The sequence below is a fragment of the Salminus brasiliensis genome, chromosome 4 (genome assembly GCF_030463535.1).
Source record: "Salminus brasiliensis chromosome 4, fSalBra1.hap2, whole genome shotgun sequence".
Taxonomy (NCBI): domain Eukaryota; kingdom Metazoa; phylum Chordata; class Actinopteri; order Characiformes; family Bryconidae; genus Salminus; species Salminus brasiliensis.
The window spans coordinates 29,838,628-29,850,880 of record NC_132881.1 but is presented as its reverse complement, the minus strand read 5'-3'; the positions used below and the strand labels follow the sequence as shown (position 1 = coordinate 29,850,880).

Sequence of the window (12,253 nt, the reverse complement as noted above, 5' to 3'; positions counted from 1 at the left end):
AACCCACTTGACTTGACTTGACTTGACTTGTTTACTGCTTTTTTTCCATAGATTATTATTTTTACCTAACTGCATGTGTTTGCACAAACCAGCATGCTAGGTTTTCCTTTAGAAACTGTGCCCGAGGAAGTAACTCCAGACCATGGATTCTCATTTGAGCAGCTCAGGTAGAAAAGTTCCCATGTGTTCATTTCATGTTTTTAAACACCACATTTGTGCCTCAACCTGTGTCTCGCTTTACCTTAGAACTTTCACAGTCAACAGATCGATAAAGGCTGTGTTTTATCGGTGGTATTATAAAATAACCCATCACCTGCAGTATGACCTGAGCACTTCTCCTCACACTCAAAGTTTAATTTCACACTTCAATTTAGAAACTGTGGAAAATAACTTATTAGAGGCACACAGACAGCTGTGAAATAAATAGTGATACAGACCGGTGATGATTGTCTGCAAACATTTCAGATTCTTTGTGCGAATTACAGTTATTTTAGGTTGTCACACTGCTACAGAAAAACAATGTTAAACAAAGGTGTTAAAATGTACCTTATAAAGCGGTTTTCTATTTGAGATGCTGTAATTGTGTGACTATGGAAAAGATCATAGGAGTCCCTTTATTTTAGATTATGATAATTGAGCAAATAAAAGTACTCAAAGTACATTTAAACCTAAATGTAGTTTATAGTCTACTCAATTCCAATTTTCTGTGGTCTTTTAAGCCTTGAAATGAGTTGACATGCGTACAAATATAAATATCATCAAGTGAAATCATGTAAAAGCAAACTACTCTCTACAATTATATTATATTACATTACATTACATTATATTATATTATATTATATTATATACAAGTTTCTAATTTACATACTATCAGCCCACAGCTTCACAATGTTAGTTTAACAATCACAACACAAGACAGTCTTGCAGACAGAGCATATTTCATCATAACAATACTGTTAAAAGGATCCTTCCTTCAAAATGTCATATAAATATCTGACTTTATAGGAGAAAGACAATCAATTTCTATTGGCCAATTTGTCAGGAAATGTTCATCCTTTAATAAGGTAGATGGCATCTTTAATTAAAATAAATTGCAATAATGAAAAAAAGCAAATAGAAAAAAGCTAATAAATAAACCAAACAAGTCAATCCAGCTTTTAATACATTGACAATAAGCGTTTGTGTGCCTAAGAAGTGGGCAAAGAAGGATGAGACTCATTCAGACTGAAGTATATGCGAGGTGTCTAAGCCTTCAAATCATTCTAGGCCAAAGCTCTCGTTTTCTTACACACTCCTTTCCCTTTGAATCTATTGATTTTGGGCAGTTGTGGTGATGAGACAAAGCAGCATTAAAGAAGGCCCACTAGGTACTCAAGGCTTCTCCTCTTTTGTTGCACAGTTGCTTTTCCTTGCCCGACAACATTACTGAGCTCTCAGTGGAGGTCATCTTCAGCAGAGTTTGCCTTCTTCTCTCTGGATAAACAATATCATGGTTGCCCTTTGTGATATTTGAATTTAATAGCTAACTTTCTCACAGCTGTCTCTTTTACTACCATTCAAACGCTGTTTCTGTTGGCCTCCAAAAGATTTTCTGACAGCGCAGGGCAAAGGGTTCTTCAAATTGTGTTTGAAAGAGAGTGCATGTCTGGACTTCAGACAGACCAGGGAACTCAAGTTTAGATTTTGCAGGATCTATGCTGAGATTTCTTCCTGAAGCATAGCAAAGTCCTTCATCTTCATCTCTGGTTCTAGAGATGAAGATCAGAGAGAAATGAAGCCAATTTAACTCATAAAACCATGTTTCATTTTTTAGCTGTTGGAGCATTAGACACTAAGATCAAGGTCAAGGTTTGATTTAGAATTTTCTTGTTATGGCTTAGTGATCTTTAGCGCTGCCACTATGGCCCAGGGGTCGCAGGTTTGAATACTGAGCCATGCTGCTTTGCTATAAGCAGCCAGAGTCGGACAGAGCACAATTAGCCATGCTCTCTTTCACCTCATCACTCTTAACCCCTTAAAAAGCCTATGGACCATCGGCAGGCCAGCGGTGTTATTACAAACTTCTATTTCCAAAGAATAGCCTCACCAGTTTGTTCAGATGTCCCTGTAGTTATTGAACAATACACATTAGAGTGTAATAAAACTTGGAGTGGGAAACATTCTTATTTATCAAGAAGTCAGTCTAAAAAAGGTTTTATTCATAAATCATTTTGGACCACTTCTATTTGTCTCTTCATAATGATTTTTGACGTAAAGGAAACCTGCCACTGTTTCATGCATTCAAAGCAGTGTCAAAACTTGAAGAACTGCAAATATGGAGATGCAAGTGCTCAACAGTAATGCTATACAGAAATGTGTAGAAGCCTTAGTCATGAAAACTATTAAAACAAAAAAACGTACTGTATGTATTAAAGCAACAATATGTTACATTTTACCCTAAAAACTGCACTTTGTAACCGAGGTGAAGTGGACAAGACATCGCTCGTGGGAACTGCATAACACTGTCATATTTGTGTAAAATCCTGTAGTACTCTATCACGTCAGTCAACATGCTCCTTTCACTTTCAGTGATGGTTCTGTATCGCTCAGCTTGTCAAGAAACGCATGTGTCCTTTAGTGGTAGCTCAAATAACAAATTACACTTTCTAAATGTAGGGGGAGCCCAAGAGCACAAAATTACAATTCTCACATAATGTTGCTTTAAGGAAGTTTAGTTCACCAGATACATTTCTGCCATCTTCACCTTGTGTGTGTTAGATCCTGGCCTGTTTTACTAGTATCTAGTCCTGCCACCACATTCTCTCAAAACCTGATGATGCACTTTGTATATTTTTGTGACATTGACTCCACTGTGTGGGTGACATTTCACACTGACATGCAGGCTCTTGCTGAAAGTGGCAGCATTTGTCATGGCTGATTTGTTGATTGTCACTGATGTGCCTGTGCTCTCCTAGAGTTGCTATATCTCTGTCTGACACCTGCTCAACACTGATAAAATGGATGTGAATGAAGAAGCATGGGGAATCCTGAGAGGCGTGCAGCTGTGTGAACATGTGAATATGCCGAAGTTAAATATATACCCTACTCTCTGAGCAGCAGAGACATCATCACACAGTAGGCAGCAAACACTCTAGGATTACTTTAAACCTACAAGATTAGTCGATTCACTGCAGACATGGACACACTCTCAGAAAGACAGGCTGACTGAGATCTGTTTAGTTGGGCCTGGCAATTTGCTGCAAAAATATCTGAGAAGAAATCAAATATTATTGATTTATAGTATATTGCAAAGACATGAGGAACAGAATGTATATATATTTTTTCTTCTGTCTTTTTTTTCTCAGGCCCTACTGCCCCTAGACAAGCATTCTGCATCCCTTACAAAAAAGACCTGTGCTCTCTGTATAATGCTGTATAAAACTTCCTCTTAAAAGGGGGTTCTTCAATGTTTTTTTTTTTTTTAAGAAAGAAGGATATTCGATTCAGAAGAATATGTATATATTATATATATATATATATATATATATATATATATATATATATATATATATATAAATGCTATATAAGCTACAGTGTAATCTTTTTTATGAAGACTATTTTTGCACATCAATTATACAGCCTTAAATAACCTGCTTTCTAGCCTCTGTGATTCACACCTGTCACTTTTATTAATAATAAGAACGCCGCACTGACAATTATCAAGTCTTGCATCAGGGTGCAGTTCACAACTCTGTCTCTGCAAGGCTCTCTCCCACTGGCTAAATCTAAACTGGGTGCTATTCTAATACCACAGAAAACACAAGCAATAAACACATGAACATAGACAATGTCTGAACATCAGTATGAATATCCATGAATCTATAGCATACCAAAAGGAAATCTGTATATTTTCTCTCTATATAAATTCATCTTTTATTTTTACTACCCACACCAACATGTTCAGCATCATCATTATTCCACCTGGTAAAATTCATATTCTCCTTACCAAAGCAGTAGATATATTTGGCTTTTTGAAACCCTCCTACATGGTGTTCTCAGTATGTTTAATGGGTGCTAAAAAAACACTTTACTATAAAAATGAAATGAAGGAACTGCAGCCAGATTTGTAGGCTGAATGATCTGCTGAGCATTAGAACAACTGTCTCCCTCTGGTGTCGGTGGTGTGAATATACACACATAGAGAATTTAAGAGAAAACACATTGTTAGCAGAAAGAATATGTTTTAATTAATATGTACAAATAGGATACATTACATGTGAAGGTTTAAAAAGGTCCTTCACCTGCTCTTGTTTACAAAGCTCTAGGAGCTGAAACTATTGATATGTACATGTATTTATTATTGCATTTTAATAAGACAATACTCATTCTCAGGGGGTCAAGTTTAGATGAATTGGTTTATATTTACTACATATAAAGCATATACATCTACTAGAAATGGAAAGTTGGCTTAGGTATCAATTAGGTATCAATGTAGCACCTCTGGATAGCACATACACTAAACAATAATATAATAAAAGACCACAATGGCATATTGTATGTTTTTTCTTTTGGTTAATTGTTAGCCAATTTTTGGATCCTATTAATCAGCTTCACGGGTCAATCTCTTACTCAGTTACAATATTTGAACATAGTTTGCAAGGACCTATGATAACGTTGTTGTTGTTTTGTGTTTATTTATCTATTTATGTATGATGTTAGCTCTCAAGCATCTTAATAATAAAGATGGTATGTGTGGAAGGTTTGGTTTTAGTCCATGTACATTTTGCCAGCTTGATGACAAAGATTTGGACATATAAGATTAAAAAATCTACATTTTCTGTCTGCTACATGTACAAAATGACATATATTGACAAATTGAGGACACAGCTACAGTGGAATTAAGTGGCAGTTGAGTAGCCTTTTAAAAGAATATCAACAGAAGAAACAAACAACATTCTCATAAATACTAATTATCCTGTAAATGGTGTTTTATAAATTCAGGGCTCAGTTGAATTCTCCATTGTGTGTCGTTTTTTATGCTGAGATGTTTTGAGCAACAGATTTTTACTACACAGTAATATCACTGAAGAAGGTGTTTTTCTTTTCACAGTTCTGTTTCAGCACATTAAAGCGCTGAATGACTTTGTTCTGATTCAGCTTTAGTTTTAAATTCTTCTTAACGTCATTGTTTCTGAAGTACAGAATGGCTGAGAGTTGCTTCTCACTGCAAACATTAGAAAGATTAGGAAGACTATGTCATCTGAAATGCACAATAGTATATGGGAAAATATAGGTATTTACATGGTGGTTGACATAAAAGATGAAACCTTTTACTTACCTCATGTCTGGATAATTTTCAACCAAAGGTTCTAAAAAATTAATTATGTCTTTCTCGTTCTCCTGTTCAATGATTTTGCTAAGATGGTCTCCTAGTGGATGAAGCCAGTCTAATGTTGATCCCTGATTTGAGAAAAAAAATACTTTTGTATAAAAAATTAATTGCAGTTTGTATTGTCATGTTACAATACATTTATAGAACCTTCCATCTAAACATAAAATAAATGATATCTTACCATATCACTGAACAATCTCCTGAGATCATCCCACTGGTCTCTAATCTTATCAGCTGCAAGTTTGTTCTTCTTGCCTTTGCATGTATACTTTTTCATCAGTAGCTGAGATATGTACTCTTTCACGACATGGTAATGCATGTCATTGGCGAACAACTGCATGAAAGGGTAATAAAAGTGTTTATAACACATTCCTTTTCAAAGACATTCATCTTTATGCAAAAGTGACCTGACTCACTTGTGCAGGAAGAGGTTTCATCGATCTGCCAAATCCAGAGTAGATCTCTAATCTGTTCATTATTTCTTTAAAATCATCATTTGTCTTGAGCCATGTCTTGGTCATCATAATCTTCATGAAGGGCTGGAACAAATCATTGTATATTTAATGGAAATACTATGGAAATCACTATTGGAAATGTTTGGTTCTGCATCCAGTGTAGCTCACCTCAGTTTCAACTTTTAACTGTTTCAGCAAAGCTTGTCTCAGGCTGAGAAGCAGCCTGTCAACTTCCTTCCCCAGCTCTGAAATCTGACCTGGGCAGCTTTCCCGGTAGCCCTCCATGTGCTCTCTGGAACATACACACAGTGGTCAAAGGATTTCTGTGCTCTGAAGAAAATAAAAGTTAAATTTACTTCAAATGAAAATTGTTTGGCAAAAAATTGTTATTGTTTGGCAACATATTTCATTCCTGTATAACCAAAGTTGGACAGGGTACCATCATAACTATGCAACACAATCACTGAATTTCTCTGATAGTGTTCATGTCAGAAAACTGCTCACATAGCAAGATTGCACTAATGGGCGTGCATAGTGTATTCCCAACACAATCATATAGTGAATAATCCTTTTTCTATCAAATTCAATGAAATATTACTTTTACTGAAGACTTACTTGAGTGAGCTGAAGCTGTTTGTGTAAGCAACATGATATTTAGAGTACAGACAACAGTCCAGTAAATCAGTGCCCAACAAAGAGGAACTCTGCTTTGTAAACTCTTCCTCAAATCTAGAGAAAGAGATAGAACAGCAGGAAGTGAGTTTTACCTTGACAACATTGGCACTTTGAAATTACGTGGTGTTAAGAGCCCAGAGCAAGACAGAATGTACAGAAAGGCTTTGTTTACCTTTTGGGAAAGTGTTTCAGAGCTTCTAGGCAGGTGCACAAAACTCTCTTTTTCAGGTTTGCATCAATCTTCCCTGAATTGTTCGCAAAACCTGCTATCAACTAAAAAAAGGAAAAAACAATTTTGTGGACATGCATTCAGCTACTTTAAGTTTGTCTAGTCCCTGTACAGAATCATTGCTAATAGGGATGTCCCAATAATTTTACTTTGCCCCAGAGTCTCTTAATGCTGAGTATTGACCGATGATGATCCGATCTTTGTGGTTTGAAAAAATAATCCAGCCACACAGTTTATATATGATGAGCTCCTGATTAATACTGATACAAATGAATACTAATAATGAAATAAAATCCCTTTATTTTTATTATCAGTTTCTGTAATTAAACATTCTAAAATGATTTATTTAGTTTAGTAGCGACTTGGGGAGTTGGGGAGTTGTAGATGAGGTAGGTGCCAACATCACCTCACTAACGCTCTTGTTGCTGAATGCAACCAAATCCCCACATCACTGCTGTGTAGTAAATATCATTTCCCATAGAGTAGAGACATTTACTCCAGCAAAAGCAGGATAAAATATTCTCTAATGCCCTTGATTTAAGAAGAAATAATCGATGAGCAGGTGTTCAAATACTTTTGTACATATAGTGTATCATTCAGTCAGTGTCAAAAGAGATTTTCAGCAGAAGCACATGGTGGCAAGGTGACCATTATAAATGGTGTTAGCAGTTATTAGGATGTATTAGATACATCTTTCATTTTACTGCGTTTGTATGTATACAATTACTGGCAGTAGCCAGTCTTTTGTTGTACAGTTTGTCAGCCCATTTGCTTAAAACTGTTGTAAAAATCAGTAATATATTACTGCTATGTTGGAGTCATTCCATTAACAGAAAGGGTGGATAGTAGCTGGTAGGGTAACACATGTTGTATAGTCAGTAAAAACCTAAATTGAATAATTGCTTAGTCCTAACTTAAATATGACTTAAATATACTAGCTTAAATATAGTAAATACAGTCATGTAAAAACATTACCCTGTGAAAGTCTGTTTTAATATATTTAAACATCTGGACATTTGATCTTTACTTCAATAATACTGGGATGTGGAGATCATAACCTTCTTGACTGTGGTTGCTGCTACCTACAAAATCTTCGGGAGTCTGTAAACAGGAAGCCTAACAAGTAGGCTCCCATGACAAAACAGACCAAGTTAGCCAGTTGAGATGAGCATTATGGCGCTGCAGCCTGGGGACCCCCAAGACTAATGGCAAATCCGCAGCACTGATAACAAATACACTTATTTGTTCAGTATGGGGACCGACCCGTAGTATAATGGGACGGGTCTGAAAGGAAACCACCCTGGGCTCAAGAGATGGGGAGGGGCTTCCCCAAAGGTACTAGGGGCAAACTCAAATTTTTGGCCAGCCCAGCATTAATAAAATTGCCAGCTACTCCTGAATCAATAAAGGACTGGAGTTGTGCCTTAGCTACTCCCCACAATAGTGTGGTGCTTAGGAACACTCCTTGAGTTTGAGGAAGGCTGGGCATGTTTATCAAGGATTTCCCCTGCCCTGATGGACAAGCTCGTTTCCCAAAAGCTCATAATCCTGGCCTATAATCTGCCACTGATTTTTTCCCCTGACACATGTGAAGGAGACGAGAACTTGTCTCCCCACCACAAGCAGGGTGGTCAAAGATCCGTGACAGTGAGGCGGTGAACTGGACTGCAGAGGCGCACACCTCTGGTTGGTGTTCCCAAATGGGAGTAGCCCAGGCCAGGGCCCGCCTAGTAAAGAGGGAGATGATGTACACTACTTTGGAACGTTCTGTGGGGAACTGTGACGGATGCTGGTTAAAAGCCAGAGAGCACTGAAGGAGGAAACCCTTACATCCTCCTGGCTCTCTGGCATAGCGCTCAGGAAAAGGGAGATGTGGCTTAATATGACATGTGGGAGAAATAGCTATGCCCTCTGCCACCCCCTGAGCTGCAGCCTGGGGAAGCACTGGGGCCTCAGGGGTGGTGGGGGTGGCCTGGGAGAGCAGTTCAGTAAACCCTCGCAACTGAGCGAGGATCTGCTGCAAGGCCTGCTCATGTCTACCTATTGTTGCCCCTTGGCTGCTTAGGGCAGTTTTTACCTACTCTAAGTCCATCTGCTCTGCTGGGTCCATGTATGGCTGGATCTTTCCGTAACGTGTCACCCAGTAAGGGATTCAACCCAGGTCAGGGTTTCGATAAGCTCACGCTCAACTGGGTGAGTCTGGGTCTATCTGGGTCACCTCCTTCCAGGTGTAGGCTGTTGTGCTTGATTGATGGTAGTGTAGTAGGTTCCAGTAGGTGGAACTTGTCTGGAGCCAGTCCAAATATATTAAAAAGACAAATGTTTTCATAGGGTGTCATAACTTTTCCCCCAAGGAAAATGGTATTCGTATCAATTTCATTCAACAAATAATTTTTAATATGTTTATTTAGTTTTATTGGTTTAGTCATATTACCTCTATCTCTCAATATTATTGAAAGGAAGATGTTCATGTGTGGATTTTCATAGGGTGTCATAACAGGACTGTATGTATTGTGTAATAATATGGTGTAATAAAGGAAATATAGCTCAGGGCAACATGTTTACATACTTTAGAGATGTCAATGTGAATTTCAGATATGATGAATCTCCCGTCTTCTGCGCTCTGGGGCATGTCTTTTTTCCTCCACACATCCTCCTTTTCGAGTTTGATTATTTTGCTCAATGAGGAATTTAAGTCTTCCTATTAAAAAAGTTACAATTAGCCACAAAATAAAAATGAAACACACTTAAACTACCTGTGGTTCCTACAACTGTGGTGTTATGTCACCTGTAGACAGTTACAGTATTTTTCCTTAATCTGATCTGCATCAGGAAGTGTAAGAGCCTTCAGTTTCTCCATCTCTGGCTGCAAAGAGGGACTACCAAGTATCTTCTCACTGTAAGGTGAGACATGCACAGCTGTTTGCTTCCAAAAGCAATTGTTTATATACATATATATGTATATATATAAACTCAGCATCTCACCTGTGATATTGGTTGATGATGAAATCTAGCATTGAATAATAATCTTTAAGTTCTGTGATCTTTTCTAGAAGCTTCTTCAGGTGTTCTCCAACAACCTCATGACAGGAAGAAACGTAGGTTTCAAACACATTAAAGTTGGATGGGTATGAGTCTACAAGCTCTGTCTTCACTTTCTCCAACAGTTCCACAATCACTTTGCCCAGATGACCCAAGTGCACTGCCAACCAGGAAGCATTTTCTTCACGACTGTCCAATTGGACCCCCTTGAGTGTGTCCCTCACACTATCCTGAACTGCAGAACTCCAGGCATCCCTCCATCCTTTCATTCGCCCCAGATCTTTTCTATTTTCCTCCTCCTGAATGATGAAGGCCACATAGCACAGCAGCTCTTTGTTGCAGGAGGGCAGGGAAGACGAGTGTCGGATAATGTCAATAACTTTGGTCCTTAGGGTGCCATAAAGCAGAGACAGGTCTTTCTCTTTACTAGTTAATCCCAGCAGTGAGGTCTTCTCACCCAGAGCTTCCTGCTCACGCTGAAACTCCAGATGGAGAGATTGCAGATGCGGATAGGCCTCCTTCAAACTATTACTTTTTAAAAGTTCATTAATCTCTATGGCTATAATGATGGAGAAATCAAACACAATGCATTTAAGTTTTAAATGAATAGTTCATGAGTAGTTCATGTGTATAGTATTAAAATATATTAGGCACTAATATGTGGGGAAAAGTTTCATACCTGACAGAGGTTTGTCTGGAATATTATGAATGAAAGACTGAGAGACCTCACAAACCACACTGTTCCTTTTTTCCACTTGCGTCCTCTCTGGGCTGTCTTTCTTTAAGTCAGTTTTTAAAGTTTCAAGCTTCCGATGTGAGAGGATTACGGGTAAATCTATTTGACCAAAAAAAGAAAAATCAATTACAATCTGTACAATCCTGTTGAGCTTTTAAAGTTTACTTTTGAAAATGGAAATGTTACCTTATGTAGTTTGTGTAGATAAGTGGATATTTTTTGTGTAAGTGTATATATTTTATATAGTTTGTGTAGATAAGTGGATATATTTTGTGTAAGTGTATATACTTTATGTAGTTTGTGTAGATAAGTGGATATATTTTGTGTAAGTGGATATATTGTATATGGTTTGTGTAGATAAGTGGATATATTTTGTATGAGTGGATATATTTTATGTAGTTTGTGTAGATAAGTGAATATATGTTGTGTTAGTGAATATATTTTATGTAGTTAAAACTTAGTAAAAAATGTAATTTATTATTGGACTTTCAGTCTTTTAAATAGATTTTAAACTTTTTAAGAAAATGTATACACTGCATGTTACTTTTATATTTTTGTCTGAAAGCAACCAGGTCCACAACCAGAAAAAATAACTTTACTTTTCTAGTTGAATGTTTCTGTGGATTTTGTGTATTGAGCATAACTGTCACTGAATTAAGCTAATCACTTCTGTCTTTGCTTGAGTCTCAGTTCTCAATTCTGCCTTGGGTTTTGGTTATAATTTTATTTAACTTTCATTTTGCTATTTTTAGAGGTCTGTTTTTTTTTCATTAGAAACTGCATTAAAGTTACCTTTAAGTCACATACTACATATGAAATAAGCCCTATAACACATGTTACATTTCATCTTACAGCTAAATATCAACTAATGCTGCTTTTAGTTTGTGAGTTTAAAAGCAAGGTTACATAAGGTTATCCTTAATATTGAAGTCTAAACATGTGTATTGGCTGATAGTGCTTTACTTTCACTTTCACTTACTTAATCACCAAGTCCAGACAGAGAAGAAGTCAAGAAGAGTAAAAGATCCTTTTTAAGAGTCCACCCCTTAATCTTATGCATTTCAAGAATGTTAATTATTTCATTAAACCTAAAACACTTTACATGTGTATTTATGACAGGACTGGAGGTCACAAAGATATTATTATATAATAATATCTTATATATTTTCTAATTATTATGAGTTATTATTTTAGGCACATTATATTTGCCAATACGCTTGACATGGATAATTTTATGACAAAATAATGCAGAAAACCATAACATTTTGTCACACAATGACTAAGGTACTTACAGTGTGAATTTTCAAACCCTCCACACAAGACAAGACAAGACAACAAGACAACCATGTTCACTATTTGTGACAAACACAGATGGAATTTGGCTTCCAACCTTAACCCATCCGTGCAGTGAACACACACATACACACCAGTAAAACACACACATTTGTGTGACTAGACTGAACAACAAAAGCAATATGAACACACTTGACTTAATTATAATGCAGGCTCTATCTAAAAGGAAGTTTGCTATCTTTGCCAAGACTTTGTTAAGTCCTATATCAAAAGTTCTTACCTTCACCATCCTTTCCATTATCATCATCATGAAGCTCGGAACAAAAACAGGCCAAAAGCCTCCTGCAAGGATAGCAAGATGCCATGCTTCAGCACAGGAGTCTCTCATGTGAAAGACGTTTTGTGTAGTTGTACTTCACAGGTGTTTTGCAGCTTATTGAAAGTCATGTGAT

The 12,253-nt window shown here is 37.0% G+C and overlaps 1 protein-coding gene across 1 annotated transcript; it reads right to left on the bottom strand.

Moving 5' to 3' along the window:
* Positions 1–4,214: 4,214 nt before the first annotated feature.
* On the bottom strand, positions 4,215–12,190 carry LOC140554683 (exocyst complex component 3-like protein 4). Its single transcript, XM_072677943.1, has 12 exons — positions 12,082–12,190; positions 10,452–10,607; positions 9,716–10,331; positions 9,519–9,627; positions 9,300–9,431; positions 6,674–6,774; positions 6,442–6,555; positions 5,995–6,118; positions 5,788–5,910; positions 5,553–5,705; positions 5,318–5,439; positions 4,215–5,203 (listed from the first exon to the last, which is right to left on the bottom strand). The coding sequence occupies exons 1-12, from the start codon at positions 12,164–12,166 to the stop codon at positions 5,047–5,049; spliced, it is 1,992 nt and encodes a 663-aa protein (XP_072534044.1). The 5' UTR covers positions 12,167–12,190; the 3' UTR covers positions 4,215–5,046.
* Between the last annotated feature and the right edge of the window lie 63 nt (positions 12,191–12,253).

Coding starts and splice junctions, on each gene's coding strand:
- LOC140554683 (XM_072677943.1), bottom strand. CDS start 12,166: ATGGCATCTTGCTATCCTTGCAGGAGGCTTTTGGCCTGTTTTTGTTCC. Junction 10,332..10,451: donor TCCAGACAAACCTCTGTCAG/GTATGAAACTTT, acceptor CCATCATTATAG/CCATAGAGATTAATGAACTT. Junction 6,556..6,673: donor CTGAAACACTTTCCCAAAAG/GTAAACAAAGCC, acceptor CTCTTTCTCTAG/ATTTGAGGAAGAGTTTACAA.